General features: G+C 42.1%; 2 protein-coding genes across 2 annotated transcripts in view; one reads left to right on the top strand and one right to left on the bottom strand.

Annotated features, from left to right (window-relative positions):
- Nucleotides 1-688: 688 nt before the first annotated feature.
- Nucleotides 689-20,472, top strand: cdc40 (cell division cycle 40 homolog (S. cerevisiae)). Its single transcript, XM_047573842.1, has 15 exons — nucleotides 689-904; nucleotides 1,276-1,362; nucleotides 2,488-2,617; nucleotides 2,712-2,798; nucleotides 2,914-3,053; nucleotides 3,359-3,455; nucleotides 3,743-3,882; nucleotides 4,663-4,737; nucleotides 5,583-5,628; nucleotides 8,060-8,161; nucleotides 9,628-9,743; nucleotides 10,735-10,868; nucleotides 15,252-15,328; nucleotides 18,726-18,870; nucleotides 19,898-20,472. The coding sequence occupies exons 1-15, from the start codon at nucleotides 713-715 to the stop codon at nucleotides 20,073-20,075; spliced, it is 1,746 nt and encodes a 581-aa protein (XP_047429798.1). The 5' UTR covers nucleotides 689-712; the 3' UTR covers nucleotides 20,076-20,472.
- Nucleotides 20,473-20,824: 352 nt separating this feature from the next.
- mettl24 (methyltransferase like 24) overlaps nucleotides 20,825-23,727 on the bottom strand; it is a 37,990-nt gene continuing 35,087 nt past the window's right edge. Inside the window, exon 5 of the mRNA XM_047573846.1 lies at nucleotides 20,825-21,652. Coding sequence (XP_047429802.1) covers nucleotides 21,287-21,652 — 366 coding nt within the window. The 3' untranslated portion in view covers nucleotides 20,825-21,286. The remainder of the gene's footprint in view (nucleotides 21,653-23,727) is intronic.

Raw genomic sequence — 23,727 nt, 5'->3', positions numbered from 1 at the left:
AAAGTCACCTCGCATCACGCTATTAAGACTACTTCACAGATTAATTCAGCAAACAAACAAACAAAAAATGCACACTTTGGTTTGTCTTTGCAGGCAATTATTATTTTCTTTTTTCTTTTTTTTTCTTTTTTTTTTTTTACTAAACATCGCTATGGTAGTTATGCAGTCTTGTTTATTTTAATAAATAAACATAATCAAACAAATAAAAGCATAATGTCGTGGTGTTATTGTAAATAGAGTGTGTATAGAGAACCCGTACAATGCAGACTACTTTACTTATATAATGCAAGTAAAGTAAGTAGATAAGTAGAAGAAAAAGAAGACACTTTCACATTTAAGAAAATGTAAACGTTATTTATTTGTACTCATTTTTTTATTTTGCAGTTCTGGTTAAAAAAAAAAAAAAAAGAAAAGATTAAATCCATACCATTGGCCAAATAGCCTCAATACAATACATCCCTTACATATTGTGGCCGACTAGTATTTCACTGATAACCTTTACAACTTCGGTGTCATTGTAAAATATTAAAATAAAATTTAGATACATATGACATTTTCTAAATACTTAAACTATCATCTTTCTTTCTTTCTTTCTTTCTTTCTTTCTTTCTTTCTTTCTTTCTTTCTTTCTTTCTTTCTTTCTTTCTTTCTTTCAACAGAAGACAACGGAAGTCCCGCCCTCCTGCTTCCGGTGTATTCCACAACATCCAAGATGTCCGCCGCCATAACCTCCCTCGTTTCCTACGGTAGCGATTCAGATTCAGAAAATGAGTCTGAATCAAATACCAATGCAGAGAAAGCGACCACGGCGGACCCGGACGCTTTAGCTCACCTTAAACCTTTACAGTCTGGACCAACCATGTCTCTGGCCCTTCTCAATTCTGCCCCGGAGGTCGCTGTTAAGGTAAGCTAAGCTAAACAAGCTAGCTGGCGTTAGCATAACGTCGTACCGGTAGTTGGGTTATTGTATTAAAATCATTCGGTCAGTAATTAATACATACGTTTAAATAATAAGTACACATTTTCCAATAAGCGACGTTTAAATTGCAACGTTATACGTTTGTTGTGGACGTAATTAGATGTTAGCGGGAAAGATGGAGAGGCATCCTCTAGCTTCCGTTCGTTCCCATTAGTTTATTTTATAAGCTAATTTTTTAAATTATTCATGTATCAACTAATATAAAGACTTGGCACAATTCACAATTACACTTGCATTTGTGTGTTGCTTGGCAAACTGTTGAAGAAAGTGTCTCGTTGCTTTTATTTTCATGTTAGGAGTCTGTTGAGACTGGCACACACCTGGATCCTTTCTTGAAAGAAGTCTCTTTTAACCCAACATTTGAGACCATGTTTGCACCCGAGGTAAGGCTGAAAAATAGTGAACTTTGTGCTATTACATACATATATTTTAGTAGATTTCTGTGACATTTTGTTTACTCTGTTTGATTTTGCGCCGAAACCTGCATCGATCCACAGAATTGTTCTACATTTGATCTGAAATCAATTACTTATTCCAACACTGTCCAAATGACACTGGCTGGGATATGCTTAGGAGCAATGTTGAAAATGTACTTTCCCCTGCATTTCCGACCCAAAAGACCTACGTTAACAACCAGATAGCCAGCCACTATTGCCACTTTTTTGCTACCGTGTAGTATCTGAGCTCTTTTACAAACACGAGTACACCTGCTGGGAAAATGCTTTATAAAGACAAGGCACCTAAGCTGATTACAGTCAAAAGAATATAATAAAAATAAATAAATAACATATAATGTCAAGATAAAAATCATTCATACACAACAGCATTTCATAGAAAAGAAATACAAGGTAAACAGGCTGAATGGCGGCTCATAGAAAAGACAGATTTTTAAATGGGTTTTAAGCTGTAGAGTCCTAAAAGTGAGTTGCAAACTGTTCCACAGTTTAAAGCTGGCAACAACAAGCTGCCATTGATTATGAAAACAAGAAGAGCAGAATCTTGCAATCAAATCTGTAAAGGCAAGATGTGATGCATTTTTAGGGCTACTGAAGAAAAGATAAGGCTGATATGTGCAACAGTTGAGATGAGGTAAAACCGTCAGCTATACTCTCAAAATCTTTAACCGACTGGCGTGTTTTTAGTTTTGACGTTTTAAGTAAGACTACGTCTTAGAATACAGTGTTTATTGGTCATACATCATTCATGACTACTGTTGTATTTTGTCTGTTGCCGACTTACTAGACTGTCCTTATGTTATTTGTTGCATTATTCATGGGATCTGGCAGCTCAGATGCTGGAGTTACCCAGGTGGATTAATAAAGTGGTCTTTTTATTTATTCATCCGCCTCACTACTGTCTCATGAATCAGAATGTCGTTTGGGTGTTGTGCTTCTGAAATATAAACCAAATAGAGGGACTGTGTGTAAGAGGTATTTTTTTTTTTCCTGCAAGGGTCTTTACATGTTGATTTATAGCGTTGTTACTGATTTTGTATTGCTTCCTCTTAGTTTGGGCCAACGAATCCTTTCAAAAGCCAGCAGATGTCCGCCCCCAGGAACATGTTGTCTGGCTACGCAGAACCAGCCCACCTCAATGACTTTATGTTTGAACAGCAAAGGAGGACGTTCTCCACATATGGTAACCTCCCTGCAACGAGTTTGGATGACGCACTCGCTGTACTGAACCTGTTTAAATTTTAATGACCTTACATTTATCCCCACTCGGCTCGCAGGCTACGCTTTAGATCCATCTGTTGATACACACCAATCGTCCGCTACTGGCTACATCGGTGCAGTGGAGGAGGCTGAGAAAAATAAAGGTAATCATTAATAATTGTCTCTTTGTAAAATCTCCATCTATATCAAACTTTTTTACAGTCAAAGTATCGTCCTTGGGAAATATGTGATCGTGACATCTTACGACTGTGCCTCCAGGGTTGACTGTGTTTGAGAGCGGCTCCAAGAAGGGAGAGAAAAGAAAAAAGGTCAAAGGTGGAGATGCAGAAGAAATCGACGGCTTCCTTGGACCGTGGGCCAAATATGTAGATGAGAAAGATGTGGCCAAACCATCAGAGGTACTGTTCTGTTTGACATGCAGTATCATTTGAACACATACTGTCTGCTTCTACACATAATTAACCGACACACTACTGAGTAAACTGGGATTTCAAAAAACATTTCAATAATCCAAATCATTTTATTTACATATCAAACACATTTACACATTAAATAACTCGTAACTTGTAGCAGTCAAATGGCTCTGGTGTATATTTTGTTGAAAAGTTTTAAAATTCAGTTTTGTATTTAGAAGTTCATTGAGAATAAACATTTGTCGTTATACTGAGTGAGATAAGAGTTTGGTAATTCTCTTACTGTGCAGGACGAGCAGAAAGAGCTGGATGAGATCACAGCCAAGAGGCAGAAGAAGGGAAGGAATGAGGAGGATGCTCCGGCAGAAGAGAAGACCATTCTCCACGGTACTCAGGCCTCTTCTGTGTTCGAATGGCCATGGCTCTCAGTGAAATGATTGAAAATTTACCATATTTATTCAGTTGCCACGGTGGATGTTTCCAGCTATTATTTTTCTGAGCGTCTTAATAATTTCTCATCCATGTGTACAGTTGTGATGTTGTATTTAAGCTGCTTTCCCATCAGCCGTTGCTAGCCAAGGATTTAAATCCAATTAGAAACTTCTGTACAAAAAGCACTATTTTTCATCACATTTGACCTCTTTTTTTTTTGTTGTTGTTGTTCTGCCCCACAGTTAAAGACATGTATGATTACCAGGGCAGGTCATACCTCCACGTCCCACAGGATGTGGGCATCAACTTGCGTTCCACCGAAGCTCCAGACAAGTGTTATCTGCCCAAGAAGCAGATTCATGTCTGGTCCGGACACACAAAGGTCAGTGGGAAAACACAATGTTGCAGCTTTACGTATTCGCTGTGTAAGCTTTGTCGATGGTAAGATGTCGTATTGTAGTGGGGTTTTTTTTTATTAGATTTGAGATACAAATCTGAGGCAGTGTGACATAGATGTTTGTGTATATGTAGGGAGGATAAGCCATTATGCTGTCTTTGTTAGAATTTCCGAGAGAAATCGGTATAAGCCTCCTGGGTATTTTTGAAAAAATAAATAAATAAATAGCAGCTTTGTAGCGAGCAGCTTGTCTCCGACATATCTGAGATGATTCTGTTTCTTTCAAAATAATGTCTTTATAACTCCGATATAAAAGGAAACACTGGGTTATTCTGAGAAAGATCTGATTGATGTCTCAGATCTGCCAGTGTACTTCAGGGAGAGAACTCACTCAAGTTTTAAATTGGCTCCCATCCGCTTTGTGCAGGAAGTTAAAGCCTTCGTAGTCTAATCTGAAATACAAAGAGGTTTGAAAAGATAATAAGTGTGTGGAAGTGCTGATGTCGAGACAATAGTTTGAGAAGAGCCCGTGTGGTCTCACCGAAGTTTTGTGGAGAAAGTTTCATATCTTGAAGGAAAATCATGAACATTTTCACGGCTGTTGCAGAAATGGACACATGCAGGCTGTCCTAGATGCATTTTAATCACCCCATGTGTCCGCTTTAAGATGTGTCCATAGCAATAGCCTGGCCAAGTCAACATATGTTGTCTCTATATGTGTCAAAAGTGCTCATGGACTTGTTTTCCTCTCTATTTATTACCCAGGGTGTCAGTGCCATCCGACTGTTTCCCAGCTCTGGTCATCTGCTGCTCTCCTCCTCCATGGACTGTAAGATCAAGGTAGGATATATATGCGCATCACAGACTCTGAAACAACATGTCCCTGAATTGTGAGGGTAGCAAAACAAGAAGGGGTTTCTCATTAAGAATTCAGGCATTAATGAGTCGTCTCCTATCATTTCAAGAGAAATCTTGATCTAATTTTATGCCACAGAAGGCACAAGTCTAAGACAAATGGTGCGCAGTAAGAGATGCTGATTACCTTGCAGAGAAGTTGGAGGTGTGCCGCCTGTCACCTGCAGCTTCTCCTTGTTACATTACTCCCTACATATATATATTTATATGTATATACACATATATATATTCCAAACTGATTTGCTTTCAAAAGTTGACAAAAATTTCACTGAGAACTAAGCTCACAACAAAATCTGTGAGTGCTTCATAATAACTTGAACCCATAAACTATTGTTTGATGACAAATTGGCATTCATGTCCAGATATCTGTTTAGAGAGATTTCACTATCAGTAACTTCAGACAGTGTTGCTGCAAAGACATGTCAGACAGACAACTACTTCAATATAATACAAATATTTAAAGATTTAATACTTAAATTACTTGGCCATATGCTCAGTTACTACTGTGTTACCTCATTCAGCTCAATATAGTGACTTTACACCCATTCATCTAAAGGAAAGCATCCCCTTAAGCTTACTGTGTTACTTTTGAGAAGAATTCTTCTTGAACCTCTACAATCACCTCGATGCACTGGCTTGTAAAAAACTACAAAGCACTAAACTAAATATATTCCAAGCCAGAGGGTCTATAAACAACAACTGTTTTACTTGTCTTAATTCTTGGCCAGTGCTCGGATCCGTCTTCACTTGTTGTTCAATTTTCTCCACAGCTGTGGGAAGTGTACGGTGAGAGGAGGTGCATCCGGACATTTATTGGTGAGTGTGTTCACCTACATCTCCAATCACAACCAAATTTGAAAGTTTGATTTGGTTACCCGTAATAAACGGCGATAAGTCGTTGTATATGTAAATTATAATGGATCGTCAGCAAACATGCTGACACGGAATATGCTCCGGGTCTGAGATGAGCGCAGGCTTTCGGGAAATACCGTGACAGACTGTGAGCTCAGCATCACCGGGGCACTAATGATACGTCTGCTGACCGCTGCCAGAAAGTGTTTTTTTTTTTTTTTTTAATAAATATATGGGGTCTGGAGCGGGATTAGGCTAATACATGCAGGACACTCTTATATTCTTCCCAGAGACAGCGCACTGTCAGAATAGAGATTGTTTGCAGCCGTGGGTTCTGCTTGTCAGCTCCCTTCACAGAATATGCATAATTCAGCAGCCCAGGGGCCGAGGGGGAACCAGGGACAAGGGAGGGCACAAGACACGGAGAGGAGCCCGTGTACAGGAAGAGAGAACACAGTTTAGGAGTGAATAAAGTGACACAGAGTGACTAGCTGAGGGGCTTGTGGGTGGGAGACGCAGCAGATCCTCGGATGATATCATTTCTTTCATTGGTAACGAATGAGAGTCTGTGGCTACGTTGTGGAGAGAATAAAAAGGGGTTCTCTTTGTTGTTGCTCTGCTCTCAGCCTGATCATTTGCTCCCTGGTGTATTCATTTTTTTTTCAATAGTATGATAAAATATTCCCTTTTTATTATTGTTCACTCTCCTCTGATGTGTTTGATTTTCTTATATATTTATGAGGTAGGGCTCACTAATTTTTCATGTTCTTCTTTGTATGTGCTTCTCTCCGACTACATTCATAGCACTCTTATAAATTATGTGCAATTGAGCCAGGACTGGGCGTTACGACAAAAATGTATATCACAGTATTTTTTTTTCCATGCATACTCCCATGTTTAAAACATTTTCTGCTGGTTGCACACTAGTAGTGAAACAGGTTTGCATGTCTCCGTGTTAAAAAAATGCCTGCTGATGTGGAAATCTGGAGACATTTACAGAGAAAAAAAAATTAAATGTTATCGAGATGAAATGAAGAAATGGGAACAATTACGGTTTCGTTTATTTTGGCATATTTATTCATATTTAAACATATTTAAGCTGTTATGTCTGTAAAGTCAGTAGCAGTGCAACCGGCTACCGTAATAATTGTAGTCTGCGCGCCACATTTTTTTTCCCCCATTCATAAAAAGCTAAAATTGGGGACAGCTTTAGCTGCAGAAATCATGGTCGTCCAAACACCCTTTCTTTCATTCTGCTGCTTAATTTTTTGGACCATTTCATCTTCACCACCCTCGCAGTGGCACCATGCATGTTAAGAAGCGCTACATTGAAAATGGTCTGGTCTGAAAAACATGTCTCACGCTGCAGAGTTCCAAATGTTGTTTGATCAAAAGATTCATATTATAATGGAGAAAAAATTCTTTGTTTTCGGTATGAAGTGGTTATACCGCCCAGTCCTAACTGAGCCGTACACTAAAATAAGTGGTGGCCAAGATCGTTGTCAGAATCAGCGAGTAAGAAGGACTAGTTAATGTAATGTTCTAATTTGTTTTTGTGTTTCAGTTGAATGTGTAATAGGGCAGATACACGTATTAGTTCCTCAGGTACACTAGTGAACACAAATGCGTTCTGATATAACCCTGCTGCGGTTACCTTGGTGGCTGTTGAGTCAATGTGGGAAAGGTGGTGATTCAACTGCTTTGGGTAATTTTCAGTGGATGGAATTAACACCAAGGTGTTCCTGTTATTTAGCCTCTGACTAAAACTGGGCTGTGAAAATAATAGAAATGGATCGTTAGAACACAACACATTTTTTTTTTAAATTTGTATATACGAATACATTTTTCACCATTCAATAGTTTCAGCGGCATCTGTGTGTTCCCGCTTACACACACCATCAAGGCTTTCTGCAGCGAGCCAAGTTAGAGCAAGTGTGCCAGCGGGCTCTGTTATCACCGTGGAAACATTGCACCCCCGATAAAAGCCTTTCCTTTTCTTTTTTTTTTAAAACAAGGGGGGCGTGTTCGTGCAACGATCCAACAGGGACCTCACATCACCTATGCTGCGTGAGGAAGAGCCTAAGGGTTGCACAGATTGGGATTAGGGAGAGAATAAGAAGGCGGAGAACAAAAAGCAGATGGAGCGTGTAATCTTTTCCCCATCTTTTCCTCTCCAGGCTCATTTAAAGATTCCATTTCCCTTGTCTCGCGCATCCCGCTTCATCCGTCTTCCTCAACATCCCTTATTTCCCTTAACCAGATTTCACGTTCCTCAAATGAATTAGGTATCAAAGGGGCGGCGGCTGAGGGAGAGCAGGTGACGGGACCCGGGGAAGGCATGAGGGGAGTTGTGCGGCTTATATTTATTTTTTTTGTAATCTCTTCTGTGTGTCAGGTCACAGCAAAGCAGTGCGAGACATCTGCTTCAACAACACTGGGACGCAGTTCCTCAGCGCTGCGTACGACCGCTACCTTAAACTGTGGGACTCTGAGACAGGTAGGCCGCGCCGCTGACGTCAAACACACCATTTTCTGTTGTTCACACAGCTGGATGTGCTCTTTCCAAAACGACCGAATCAATGGATAATTTGCTTATACGCTGCGTCTCTTTGAACGGCACACTGAAGGAACCGCAAGTGCTTTCAATAATCTTCTCCGCACGTCACATGTGTGTTTCTGCTAAGAAGGTCAAAGAGACATTTTGTTCAATTTGTTGCTTGTTTGCCCTTTTCCAAGGATTTTCCGAGTTCTAGCTGCCTTGAAGGTAATTCCTCAGCGGAGCTTGGCCTTTGCAAAGAAACCCAGAAACCGTCTGGAGCTAAAATCACTGGAAACAATAATCAACAAACTACCAATTTTCTTCTCCATTTGAATAAACCGAAAAAATAATGCAGGTTGATCAGAAAAAAAAGAAAATAACACTCGCAGATATTCTTAACACAGTTTACACAGTTCCATAGATGATGATAAATATTTAAAGGCCAGCTGATAAAGGGAGCTTCCGGTGGATTGTTGGAACGTAGGGGGGTGTCTTTTTATTCAAGTACGACTATTTGTGTAGTTTACTATTCCCCTCCTTGTCATAACTTGTTTTTCCTCTGATAGCATGAGAGAAGGGGTTGAAGTGCTGGGAGAAAAAGGCTGTTCACACACACTTTAGTTTGAAGGATGGACTAAAATGTAGAAAGAACAAGAAGAAGCCTCCAAATTCACTGGATCCCGAACTGAGTTACACCTGTTTTGGAGACACAAGGAAAACCTATACAATATTAGGAAGGTGGTCATAATGTTACGCCTGATCGGTATAGAATGATGCATTAGCAGGTTCAATTACTTCAAATTAGCATGGCTCCAGACAGGAGTTCAATGGCGCCACGTTATAAGGGAAGCTGCTGTTGCCACATGCTTCCCTCTTATCTCATCGTCATTATTCACAGTCGCCATTTAACTCTGTTTGTGCCGCTCCAGCAGGGGGCAGAAAAGAGTTAAATCCCCCCCACTTGTTGATAACGGTGGAGGCCATCCAAAACACTTCTGGCTGAGTTCATCCACCTCAACCAGATTTGTTAAGTTAAATACATTTACTGTATTTCTTGTTAGTTTTGTTGCCGCGGGAATGGTTTGTTGTAGCAATAATTCACAACCTTCCCCCTGTTTGCTTAAATCATGTTTGTGAAAAGCTTCTGCTGCCATCAAAAAGGGCTTCTCTGCGTTTCAGTCATTTTATGATCCCATTTTCTCCGTTCTTGTTCCGGCGGTGATTCACTCCCGCTGAATGAACACAAAGAAATCCAGAATTGATTTGCGATTCAGCCGAGTTGTCACCACCTGCAGGGACACAACATAAAGCGGCGAAAGTTGCAGACGGTGTCCTTAAATTTTAAACAACTCCTGGTGTGCCTTTCTGAGAGGCCACTGTGGATTATTCTGGAGCTCTGACTTTCAATTTGCCTCCCTCCACAGGCCAGTGTATCTCCCGCTTCACCAACAGAAAGGTGCCGTACTGCGTCAAGTTCAACCCGGACGAGGAGAAGCAGAACCTCTTCGTGGCCGGCATGTCCGATAAGAAGATTGTCCAGGTAAAGCTTGGTTCGGACGACGCAAATACGGTCAGGAACATAAAATACGTAATCCTCCACTGCTAGTGTGTACAGTTGTGTTGGAGAAGCTGACAGGACTAGAGCAACTCATTAATCACAGGCAGCGTGAGGGTGGAAAAGAAGACAAGGGGCAGGAGCAATTTGTGATAGAAGAAGGAAATCTATAACTACCTATTCAGACTATTACGTAAGCCGTTTACAGAGCAAGTAACCCTGAACCGCTGCAGATGAAAGTCGGATATCTGGGGCAGCAACACGCTGAGAGAACAAATAGAGGGAAATATAATTTCCTCTTTTTTTTTTTAACAGATTACATGAGTCGTTTTTCTCTCAGCAGAAAATTAAATAGAAAATGTTTCTGTAACAGGAGAAAAAGTTTGCTCCGTAATCGCCAATGAGGCCAGTTGTAACAATCTGGCACGAGAATCAAGGTTAGTGTTAAATCATGCAGCTCTCTTTTGGGTTGTGACAACAGATGGCTGCCCCCCCTCCACCTCCTCCACCTCCTCCACCCCCTCCACCCCCTCAAGGGTAAGATTTAAGAAAAAAGAAAAAAAAGAGATTAAGTGGAATTGGATCTAAAAGCTTGTTTGGACAGACTCCTCTTTTGTTTGTTTCTTCTGTAGTGGCTTCTGTGTGGTTGCCTCTACATTTTAATTCATGCGTGCTGTTTCCCCCCCCAAAAAAAATAACGTTCAGCACTGGGGCCTGTTTGATTGCTAATTGCTGTCATCACATCACTGCGATTAAATAATTTCACAGCTCTAGCACAGTGAGACTCTCGCAGCCGAGCATATGATTTTCTCTTCGGTTTTTGGCGCTCGCACTGAGACTAGTGTTTATTCTGGTTGTCAGCAAACCCACCAGAATATGGATTCGGTTGAATTGTTGGGATTGTTTTTAAGATCCATTTTAACGATCATCTTAGACAGTGTTCACCTCAATTCTGTCTATTTTGGGCCCTTGACAGTGGGACATCAGGACTGGCGAGGTGGTCCAGGAGTACGATCGTCACTTGGGTGCTGTCAACACCATCACCTTCGTTGATGAGAACCGCAGATTTGTCAGCACGTCGGACGACAAGAGTCTCAGAGTCTGGGAGTGGTGAGTACAGACTGCTGCGTGAAATGTGAGATACAGCAGGTGAAACTTGACTGTGCTTTGATAGGACTTGTCTACATAAATGGACGTGGTTGGTCACTAGTGGATCTTTCAGGCTATAGTCACCGAGGTCAGTGGTTCAACCTGGGGTCCACGGCCCATGCCAGGGATCACAGGGGGTGTGTGTCTCCCTACATGTACAATATGCAGGGCTTTAAGTATTTTGGCACTGTGCCGGATCGTTGACGTGTGGCGATTTAAAAAAAAAAAAAAAAAAAAAAAAAAAGAAAAGAAATGTTCACACAGGTTATTGTCAGATTCAAACAGCAAATTAAATTCACCCCCCAATGGAATGAGAGTGACGCAGCTTTCCCTCTTCAAACCAACATCACTAGCCAATCAGAAGTAAGGTGGGCGTGGGAGCAAGGTTGAGGTCTGGCTGCGGCTGATGCTGCATTCAAGACAACTTGCGGAAAAAAAATGAGCTCTGAGTTGTCAAACTCAGAAATTACTGCTTCCAATATAAAAAAAAAAATAGCTGCTGCGCATATTTTAATGTTAAGCAAACGGTGACAATATATCAAACATATTTTATCCCGTCCAAGTTAACCTGTACCATGAACACTATGATGTGGGAAGTGTGTAATTTCCAAGTTTTTCATCAAAGTCATCGACGATGGAGAGTAAATTTATGAAGCTAGGAGAATGTGTCCTAACTGCAAACAAAGGACTTGAAAATAGTAAAAGAAATAATGATAACCAGCAGCTTTTCTAATGCAATTTAGACTTAGAATATGATCTACAGTTGTTTTGTATGAATTAAAACTGGATTAAATGCATTTAACACATTGTAAATGTATCTGAATTAAACAAGCAGGGCATAAAAACATTGCTTGTGTATGGATGGATGGATGGATGGATGGATGGAGTTTGCTCCTCTTGCCACCAACACTCTTTAAAGTTTAAAAGAAAACGCTGCCAACACTGCCCCTCTATCTATCAGGGTTCACCCATCGCTCCCAGATCCCTGTCAGCGCGACATGTGGCGGCACAAGCTAAAGCCGTGGAAGGTGCTTCAGTGCAGTAAACACGTTCCGCTCAGAGATTAGTTCAACTCGGTGCCTGCCCGTTTTATGTCACCAGCACTTTGTTTTGCTTTCATCTCTAAAACTGGCTCAATTCTCCTCCCGTGTTTACTCACTTTTACACCGTTTGTTGCCCTGTAATCCCGCTCCCTATGCTTAATAATGCATCGCTGTAGATGCGCTGAGCCAGGAGAAATGAGTCATCAGTTTCATTTTACAAAACCGCCAGATTAAACTGTTAGCAGGGCTCATTTCACTATGTTATGACCTTACGAAGAACCTAGTTGTCGTCCGGAGTCTTTTGTTGGAATACAGATGATGCCGTGTCAAGTGCCGCCAGCAGACAGATGTGCTCCCGCACTGTCCGCTGCTCCTTTCAGACCTCCAGACGGCGAGAGATGAGCTGCTAATTTCCTCTGAGTCATGGCTTCTGCCGCGATCGAGCTTCTTTACACGCCTCGAGAAATATCTCGTTGTCCCACTGGAGCTGTTATGAGATGTGGGCACCGCTCCACTTATTAGCCACTCAATCCTGACTTTTGTTGTCTGCCGTTGTATGTTTTGATAAACCAAATAACTAAAACTAAATCAAATTCACGGGCACGTCTGCAGGGGGGCACATCGGCCAGGCCGACCGGTGGTGTTTTATGCTCGGAGATGATAAATATTTAAAGGCCAGCTGATAAAGGGAGCTTCCCGTGGATTGTTGGAACGTAGGGGGATGGCTTTTTATTCAAGTACGACTATTCGTGTAGTTTACTATTCCCCTCCGTGTCATAACTTGTTTTCCCTCTGATAGCATGAGAGATGGGGATGAAGTGCTGGGAAAAAAAGGCTGTTCACACACACTTGAGGTTGAAGGATCGATTAAAATGTAGAAAGAACAAGAAGAAGTTAAAGAATCTCATCCCAAGAGTCTCTTTTCTAAACCCGCTCTGAAGGGGAGGCTCCCACGAGCTTTTTTTTAGTCGAGCGTGGGAGCAAACGGGTAAGTGGGACGTCGGGCCAAAGAGTCGCCTGATTGTCCCTCTTTCTCCCACAGACACCACCTGACTCAAGGCTTTGGTTAACCCGCCCCCCTTCTTGAAGGAGCATCATTAGGGCCAAATTTACCAGACGGATCTCACGTTGCCGGAATGGTAGCGAGGAGTCGAGCGGAGACGGAGAGGGGCAGGGTGAGAGGGTAGCGGCTGGTTAAAAAAAGATTGTGAGGCTGCAGATCTAGAAGCTATTCGCGTCACGGCGCAAAAACGCCTACTCGCAATTCAGATTCTATCCTCGTTTTCACACAGTTTTCCGGGGACGCGACTTTATCTGAAGCGGAGGTTTATCATCAGGGAACGAACGGAGAGTCCCTGTGTGTCTGCGTCGGAGGAGGAGGAGGATCGCAATCAATAGAAAATCTGCCAACAAAGGGAATTAGCTCTCGATCATAAAGACATCGCGCGGAGAGTGATGAATCTGAGAGTTCGGAGGCTGGATTTAGAAAAACGGCGGAGACACTTGAAAGACGTTGTTTGCGTTATACGGGATGGACGGAGCAGCTTTCAGCATGGTTCTGGTTTATCTCTGACAAGACATTTCTTTTTAAAAAGCCTCCCTCCATCCCAAACTTAACCAACAGATTATAGAAGTATTTGCCCAATGCTAATAACGCTGCCTCCTCAGAATGGCATCGAGCATTTGAAAGAAAAAAAAAGTTAATGCATAATCAGCCACAACATTTAAACCATAAGCATAAAGAAGAAGAAGCATAAACACACTAACTGCTGTGTTTTCTTCACAGTGAAGCGCAGTAAGAAATAAGACACAGACACACGCCTCATAATATCCTGCTAAGCTCAATAACACAAGCACAAAAAACAAATGAAATAACAAACATTTTATGCACAGGCCCTATAATGGGGAAATGGCTGATTTTAGTGTTGAACACTAAAAATGACAAATTTGGTCATTTTTCCCCTAAATGAAACCCTGATATTGCAGATTGAATGATTTTATTGGGCCGTGGCTGAGAGATCAAAAAACTTATTATAATGGAAGTCAATGGGACATTTTCGTCCGCTGAGGTTACAAGAGGGAACTAATAATGCAATCAAGTCAGTATTTTAGATCATCTTGGTCATAGCCTAGACTGATGCTTCAGCCACCCAACATTAGTTTTATTGAAAAAAGCTAATTTTTCTGTTTTGTTTTGTTGTTTTTTTTTTGTCGTAAGTGACTTCAAGGGTTAAAATGCCTCAAAATGATTGAATGTTGGTAGTTTTGTAAAGTGCTGAAGTGATTTAAGTTTTTATAGCGTTTTTTGAACATAGATGTTTCTTCCTGCTGAGGTTATGAGAGGGCAGTAATTTAAACAGATGCCTGATCTTAACTTCAGCCTCATTGCAGATATGATGTTTGACAAACTAAAGTTCATACATAAACTACACAAAAAAAACAGCTCCGTTATCCTTAAGCTCAACACAAAACACAGTAAACAACAAACAAAATCTATTATTCATGAATATCCCCAGTGTGTATGTTTTTTCTTTGTTCGTGTCCCATTGGTCTCCACAAGTAGAGATCTGATGGCTTTATCTTCGCTTCGTTTGGCTTTTTGCAGACGTTGAGTTGAATAAACCCGCGGGCTCTTCTGTGTCTGACTTCGCTCGCGTGCGTGATTTAAAGTATGTTTAGTGTACACGAGGTTATCATTTCGCTGTCTCCTGTCTTTAGTTCTTTGGTCTTTTTGAGCTCCTGCTGTGACTCGTCACAGACGGACACAGGGACCTGGTTTCAGTTCGACCAGATGCGAGATGAGCTCAGTGCTGTGGCTTTTTAGCACGTACTCCATGCAGGCGCGCGTCACAGAGGAAGGCGCCCGAGCACATCGGCCGCGCTCGTTCACTTAGGACTCGGCAAATTGGCGTCCTATCATCCTGACTGACGTATAGTGCTGTAGATTTGAAAGATCTTCAGACCACTTAAGATCAAACAGACACGTCTCTTCTAAAAAAACACAGAAGAAAAAGAACAGAGAGGCAGGGTGAAAGAGCAAAGAATGGATTGATAAATAATTGGATGCTGGGGCAGTGGTGGTGCAGCATCAGAAGCATCTTTGAGATTGAGTTATTTACCCTCTAACTGGTATCATGATCATTTTTTCTTTCATCTCTCTCTAGGAAGACGCTTTTTTTCTGCAGCTCCGTGAATGTTCTCGTTCACACGATGCTCGGGTTGTTATTTCATCCAGTGTTAAACCCATCTTCAAGTGTACTCACGATGCTTTTTGTCTTCTTTTTTTTTTTTTTTTTTTAAGGGATATCCCCGTGGACTTCAAGTACATCGCTGAGCCCAGTATGCACTCCATGCCAGCTGTGACTCTGTCTCCCAATGGTGAGTAGTCAAATCGTGGCGCAGAACAGGGGGACTCTGGGGAGCATGAAACTACATTACCACCTTGAAACAGATTCATACCTTCCAGTGTTGGTCGCGGCTCAGGAGAATAAACCGAGGCAGACTGAGTGCGGCCAGTTAAATTTAACTCGGCAGCGATGGGGGCGGGGCCTGCTGTGTACAGGAAGCTTGGATTGACAGGTGGCCTCTGTGTGAAGTGAGACAGCTCCTGTATCGCTAAATGGGTGAACTGCTGATTGAAAGATAACATCTTCTGCCTCCATTTATCCCTTTACTAAAACATGTTGGATTCATGTTAATGTTGATTTAAAGGAATTTAAATATGTCTTTGATATTCCCACCGTTGAGCGCAGTCTGGTTCCTCCTCTGGTTTTCTCCTGTCGAGTCTGCATACGTTTCATCCGAAAGTAACGGGCCATCTGGTTTCTGTCACATTCCTCCCCCACTGTACTCAGGCTAACACCATTTCTAGCGTTCTGTGAACTGATCGTTGATCTCCGAGCTTGTCCTTGCTGCTTTTCCTTGATTCTTCTTGGTTTTACTCACAGTCACGCAGCTAAGCCGCCGCTTTTCCTTCTGGTTCAGACAGTCTGCTCCCACAAGTCGTTCGTTTTTACAAACAAACGTTTCTTGACCTTTTCCCCGAGCTTACTTCACATGCCTGTTACATTTTTGGAATTGTACCACTTTTGAGGTAATTTGTAGTGGATGTTTAAAGTCTTCTTGCCTTCACGGCCCACAGGTATCCCTAGCAGTGAAGTGTGAGATGCTAACTTGACTACCTAATCTAAACTGGCTGATAGTTTAACTGTCCAAATATTTTCACTGGACTGTATTTAGTTAATATGATCCTACAGCCCGGAGATCAGTAGCCTGACTTATGCAGACTGGAAGCAGAGAGAACAAGTTTTCTCAGTAGTCTTGCTTTATAGGAAGTCTTTGTGTTCCTCAGGAGGATACCAGTTGAAAACTACACCCAAACATGGAATAAATAAAGCTCATAACTTCTCACAATACCACATTTTTAGTTTTTTTTTTTTTTAAAAAAAATCTTCAACAAAGAAGGCGCCGCATGTTAATTAGCGAGGTTAAGAGCGGCTCGTTGGTTTTTGCTGCTTTCGGACGGAGCCAGGGCAGCTGTTCGCCCTCATCTCAGTCTTTTTTGCACAGCTAAGCCCGTTGTAGCGCAGTAATTAACATACAGCTGCGAGAGCGCTGCTGATATTCTCATTAGCTCGCTCTTGGCAAGGAGGTAGATTTCCCAAAATGCAGAACGCGGAGCTATGCAACAACAGCATGTTGAAATCGCCGTTATAATTTATGTGATGGGGGGGCGGGGGGGGGGACTTGCTGTAGGCATCGTGGAGAACAGATCATGTAAAAACAAATGACAGGTGATCGGGGCATCTCAGGTCATGATTATTATGCAGACGCTGGTTTATTGCAGCCTTAAACTCCCGTTTTAAGCGCGCACAGATATCAATGAGCAGAAGCCAATTTCTGATCCAGTAGGTTTTTAAAGCAGCACATTAACAGAGGAGAAATGTAACACTTCTGTTTCTGTTGCACCCCATTATCCTCAACCGCTTTCAGACGCGGCTCGCTAGCCCTCGTCTCGTCCTTCTTACTTTGATTACTCATTTTCAGATTCTCTTCCTTCTTTTGGGCAGCGTTTTGTTTTTCCTCGGCGCGTGAATAAGGAATGCGTTCTCGGTTGGAGATCATTCAGTTTTCTCCCAGGCCTAAAAGGCACCGCCACCACGTCCCACAGCCTCTCCCGTTTTGTCTTTCTGTCTCAACGAAAGAGACAGGAGCCCGAGCGAGCTGTGAAATTCGTCAAGTTGTTTTCATCCTCCCGCGCCGATTGCGTTTGACATTTATGGACAATAGTGTCTTTTTCATTTACGTTCTGCAAAAGCGGATGTAAGAAGAAGACGCACGCGCGCGCGCCCGTACGCACCAACATGGCATCTCTCTCATATCACATTAATAATTTCCACCGTGTTCTCCTTTAGAAGTGCAGCGAGTCGTGTAATGCTGTGACACTGAAGCGCTGCCTCTTATAACCGTGTAGTCACTCTGAGACTGTACGGTTGTCTGGAACCGAAACACTCTGTGAAGTAGATTCTCGGCCGCTGATGAAAAACCTCTTTTATTTTTCCTTGAAGTGCACAATCATTCCAATTTATGAAAGATGGCAGAATGATGAGTCCATGGCCTTTTCACAGAGCCGTCCGCCTGCTAGTGTTGCTTTATTAGAAGAATATTGTCCTTGAGACATGTTTCTAGCGTTTATGTGTATCTGCTAAAATATGACGCTGGGTTTAAAAAAATCTCAGTTTAATTAAATTCTTTTTGAAAGACTCGGTGTCAATTCATGTAATTCGTTGCACAACAATAGTTGAAATCTGTCTTCACTTTGCTTGAATGGATTAAACGACTGGTTGCAGCCCAGAGGCAACACTGACTTGAGCTGCATCTAATCAAATAAAACCAGGACTTTGTGAATCAGAATCAAATGAATTCAAATCAACAGTGATTCCCAGGTCTAGTCGTTCTCCATCAGCTGTTGTTAAATACTCAGGTTTACTGCTTAGTCACAGTAGTATCACATCAAAGACTTTCCATGGAGAATCTGACCTGTAGAGCTCCGTTTGTGGTCCTGGTCTCATCAGTCCTCATGACCTGCAGTTATCCACTCCTGCCTGAATTCATCCAACCTGTCTCTGATCCCTCTTATATTCAGTCATTGCACTAGCTGCATCTTATACTTGTATCACGATTACATGTAGTGTCCATGTAGATGTGTGTATCTATGTTCATCTGAGCTGGACTCTGCTCAAGGGTTCTTCCTGTCACAGTCTTGCCACCGTCGCCTTCATGTTTGCTCTGGACGGGTTTTGTAAAGCGCCTTGAGACAGTTTGTCTTGTTATTGACACTATTTACACTCAGTGGCCACTTTATTAGGTACACCTTGCTAGTTAAAGGTTGGTCCCTTTTGTCTTCAGAGCTGCCTTAATTCTTCGTACTTTCAACAAGGTGTTGGAAACATTCCTCAGAGATTTTGGTCCATGTTGACATGACAGCAACACACAGTTGCTGCAGATTTGTCGGCTGCACATCAATGATGCCAATCTCTTGTTCCACCACATCCCAAAGGTGCTCTATACCTAATAAAAGGACAAGTGAGTGTTCATTGAATTGAACTGATATAATATAATAGACAGGTTGCAACTTTGAAGTAATTTCTACTTTAACACCAAACTTTTGTCTGAAATGTGCTTCAGGGGTTTAAATTCAATCTTCTGAGTCCATAATGTGCTGTGGAGGCTTATCAAGGGAATTAACACACGCTTCGCTTGTTTTTAATCCTAGGTAAATGGCTCGCGTGTCAGTCTATGGACAACCAGATTCTGATCTTCGGAGCACAAAACCGCTTCAGGCTGAACAAAAAGAAAGTCTTCAAGGGCCACATGGTAGCCGGCTACGCCTGCCAAGTGGACTTCTCCCCAGACATGAGGTAAGCACTTAGTCTCATTTACAGTATTTTCTCGGTCAGACTGAAATCACTCTGCATTCTAACTGCTCCCGTGGATTTTAATATATAATGACCTCAAAACATGAGTCAGGATAGAGCTTTACTGACGAGATGTTGTGCATTGCGTGTATTTAACGGAGGAAGATGACCCACATTTTGCTGCCAGCACCGATTTTGACTTTGTTCATGCTTTCCAACACTTGTTTTAACAACCTGTTGTTTTGCTTCCGGCATGTTTCTGCCACATACCGGAGACTCGTTACGTCGCCTGGTTTCTACCACGCGTGAGGCAAACATGCACAGAAACATGTATTTATTCCAAACAGAGAGAGAAGAACCTTTTACATGGTGACCATGAGGATTTTTTTTACAGAATAAACTCAGCAACTGTTTTATTTTAACGAATCCTGTTATTCTAACAGGAACTAGAATAAGAGAGCCAAAGCGCAATAAAGGTTGATTAGTAAGTGCTGGGCATCACTGATAAATGACAAACAAAAGCAGGTCAGAAAAGACTGGATACCGCTTTTATTATGTCAGTTATCTGATTGTGAGACAAAGAAAAAAACAAAATATAATAGTTTAATGTACTTTATTACATATTACATTATTATTTTAGTGGCTCAAATACATATATATGAATACCTCTGCTCACCTCTTATAGTCTGTGTCTTTACATGTCTTCTAAAAGTTAGCTGCAGGATGGAAAAAAAAAAGCTTCTTCATATTTTGTGATGCACAATCTCCATGAGGAGAGATAACTGGCGCAGTCCAGCTGCCTGATTTAGACTTTTTATTTATTTATTTAGTTATTTTGCCCCCTTTCTCACCCACGTCTTTGAGCAGGTGCCCTCACTTCCTCTCGGTATCCATGGTAACATGGCAACTCTCCTGGCTAGTCTAAATACCAAAAAAAAAAAAAAAAACTCCCACCTTCTGGCAGGTGAACTGGAGACAGAATCCGTTTTTAGAAAAAGTGATGCTCAGCTCCCTCGTTCTTTTCCACCAGCTACGTGGTGTCGGGAGACGCGGACGGAAAGCTGAACATCTGGGACTGGAAGACCACCAAGCTCTACCACAGGATCAAGGCTCACGACAAGGTGTGCATCAGCGCCCTGTGGCACCCGCACGAAACGTCCAAGGTCATCACCTGCGGCTGGGACGGACAGATCAAACTCTGGGACTAGATCCGTCTGTGGGGAAATTATGGACGGGACTCGGCATGTTCACGAAAGACACAGAGAAGGGACCGTTCGTCCCGTGTATTATGAGAAATTAGCTTTTGAGGGGGAGACTAAAGGACTGGTATCCAGTCTCATTGTGGAGGTGTATTTTTGTATCCTGTCGCCAGAGCTTTAAGTGTGTGCTGGTCTAATATCTGTACAAAGAGGAACACAAGAAAAAAAGTGTCTTTACTTCCCAAGTACTAGTGGAGTAACTGAGCGTTTTTAGATTTTTTTTTTTTTTAATTTGTAATTTCTTGTTTGGTTCCAACTTCGTATGTCTTTACTAAAAAAATCTTTGCTTTCAATTGTACGACCATCCTCTTGTAGAAATAAACATTCTGTATATTTTAACTTTTAAGAAAAGTGAAGCGGGTATTTCTTTTTTTTTTTTTTTTTTTTAAAGTTTATTTTTTATCCGTAGTTTAACGCGAGAGAAACCATGACGAGAAATCACAAGCAACTCATTGTTTTCTCCCTTTATTAAATCAATCGATTGTCAATAGGTTTGGCAGTAAGTGAATCGTGTGTGTATTACTGTTTAGTCTTGGTCTGGGGCAACACTTTGAAGCGCGTGCGATGGAGTGAGTCGATGGGAGGATAAAAGAATCGACGGTTACATAAAAGTCTTTGTGTTAATCTGAATCGTTGATTTCTACTGTAATCCAGGAAACTGCAGTGTGCAATTGAAGGTCTTACTTTCTTTTTCACTCTTCTCTCATAATCTCCACCCCACAATCTTCAGACTTAAAGTACAGGGAAGCATCCATCTCTTTCTCCTTATTGCTCCCATTCCTCTGCACATGTTCTTGGTATTGCTGTGTAATTACCTACACATTCCCATCTTCTCGCGTTGTGTATCTGTATTGTGTAATCCATGTACCGTTCTCTGAGCGGTGTTTTCTCCAGGCCCCTGCTCTCTAATATGAGGCGGGAGCGCCTGGCTGTGGGCCAGGCTTAGATTGGGGCCTCGATGATGGCGACTACGACTCCGAGGCTGACCTGCAGCCAACAGCGCGTCCACTGTGAGGTAGAACAAAGCGCCTCTGGAGGCAATTACTCTGGCCCTCTAACACGGCTGAGGTCATAACAGGAGGATAAGAAGGAGCAGGGATTTTAGCTTTGTGAAAGGTCAGTCTATACGGGAGTCCATCTGGAGAGAACAACCTCCGTGTTTACAAGTTATTGTAGTCTGTTATTTTTTTGTTTCTATCTGGCACCCGTGGCGACTTCCACCTCGTGTTGACCCAGCTCAGGGTGTAGGCGCTGCTGGCGTTGAGGACGTTCTTATGCAGAAAGAGGTGAGGTTTCACTGGGTCGTTGTAGACGTGGAAGAGGCGGAAGTCGGCCTTTTCCAGCTCCTTCAACAGGCTGAACCAGTAGCGCACCACGGAGGGGTCGTCGCCGCCCACCTCAAAGCCCGCCCAGTGCAGGTGAACCTCCAGCAGCAGCTGACCCACGGAGTCCAGGACCCCTTCCAGGATCAGATTCTCCAGGATCTTCCACTCGGCGCTCTCCATGTCCGCTTTTAGTACATCCACCTAAAACGATAAAACGGGAAAAGAAAAATCCCAATGAGTTGGTTTCACCTTTTCAATATTTAGGTAACAAATGAGTTCTGTTCTATCACCAGAATGACTCTAAACTGTCAGAGTTATTGAATGCAGCAGCTATTAAAAGATGAAAAGGAGTAGGTGAAGCTTGGCATTTGTTCAGGCTTTAGCGACGCTGATGATGGATTGAGCCAAAGAGCGGCCTGACAAGACATGCTGTGATGGAGCAGAGAGGAAATGCCTCGTATGATGAATGTTAATGGCACCCTTGGGTAGCGTTCATATAAGGGGACTCACGCAAAGTTTAATGTGTATCCTGGTATTCCTTCTAGGTTTACTGGATTGCTGAAGATGTCCATTTCCTGACCTTTACGAGTTAACGTTTCCACAGACAACAATTCTTTTAGTCATTTTACCATTTTCATCGATGTCTCAGCAGTTAATCGTGATGTGTCCTTAGGGGGGAAGATTTAGATGAACCAAAATAATGACAGAAGATGCGAGTTCTGCTGGGGATTTTTTTGTTTGTTTTTCGGTTGCAGGAAGCAATACGACTCGACCCAGAACATCTGGCACCGCGACAGCGCAGACGTTCAAGTGGCTGTGAAATGTCTCTCCAATTGATGCTTTTGGTTGCGCCACAGAATTCCCAGGCCTCATTAGTGGATCTGAAGAGGCCTCAGAAACTGCTATCTTTTGCTAACAAGTTCAAATAGCGTCCTCTATCCTCACCATGACCTCCCAAAAAAACTCCCGCAGCAGAAATATTCTCCGTAATTGGACAGAGGACTTATAATGGAAAATGATATGGCACCACTCAGAGATGATGTACCAAGAGTGTGACTGATGTCAACTTTTTTTTTTGTATCTTCCAATGGACTTCACATACAGTAAATTGCCTTTCTGCCTCAATGGTCCCTGATCCGGCGATACCAATTGCAACTCTCTCTCTGCAGGAGATACCACAAGCTCTGGCAACACTCCTGTCTGGTGCGAACAAAGTCCATATGGTGTCGGAGCTTTGGAAAGATGATTTTGATGCACTGCTGTGCAGAGTTAGATACGCTAAATGGGTCCTTAACTGTGTTGGAAGGGTCTGAGATTTTTTGGCGGTTCAAGAGCAAAGTAAGATGTCTTATGTCAAAGGTTACCTGTCTTTTTTTTTATTTTAAGGGGAGCAAAACAAAGGATTGCAGCTAACATGACGTTATGTGCTGGACTATTTCTTTATTTAGGATCAGTTCATTACCAGAATCTTCACTGGTTACCAGGTAACTGATCCTGAGCTAGCCTGAACTTAGTTAGCTTAGCATAGCATCAATACTATTTCTTGGTCAGTGGCAGTTGCCGTGCAACCAGGTGGGGTTTCAGGAAATAGTCTGGCCCACAAAATCTTAGCTTCGGTCTCGATGCTAAGCTTAATAAACCTACTGCTGGCCTGGCTTGCATCAAGACCAAAGCAGGGATAAACAGCTAGCGCTTTGAAGCTCACTAGCTAAGTGGTTGTGGTCCAGTCTATTTCCTGGAATGTCAGCTGGTTACTTGATAACTGCTCCTGATCAAGAAATAGATTTGCCCACACTGTGATTCGCAAGCTATATTTTGGTCCTCAGCGAAGTGAACCCACACAGATGTGAGGGTGCAATCAGCAGATTTTTACAAAATGCTGGACTTGGATAAATCAAAATGAGAATTTTATATGTGTGTGTGTGTGTGTTTTTTAATGTGTTACACATGCCTCGTGACATTGACTTTATGAATCAACTGCTGAGAAATGAATGAGAGATTGTTGCGAACTGTGTCATTACTGAACAGCTCCTCTGCTCCCAGTGAGTCATGGGATCAGACGGCACATTTGGACACATTTAAATTTAGAGAAGCTTTTCACAAAAACAAAGTTTACTGACTTCAATGTTAAAAGGGTAAAATCCTTGTCAAAGTACACACTTTTACCCTCGCTTTTTTTTTTATGTGTTTTAATTAAGTGGGGCTGCCACTCGAAAGCAGATCACAGTTTAAGATATTTAATTAAACTCCTAAGAGGTTTGCTGAGTCTCTGCTCT

This window comes from Mugil cephalus, chromosome 21 (assembly GCF_022458985.1).
Source record: "Mugil cephalus isolate CIBA_MC_2020 chromosome 21, CIBA_Mcephalus_1.1, whole genome shotgun sequence".
Lineage (NCBI taxonomy): Eukaryota > Metazoa > Chordata > Actinopteri > Mugiliformes > Mugilidae > Mugil > Mugil cephalus.
The sequence above is the reverse complement of the archived record's forward strand: the minus strand, read 5'-3'. Positions and strand labels throughout refer to the sequence as shown.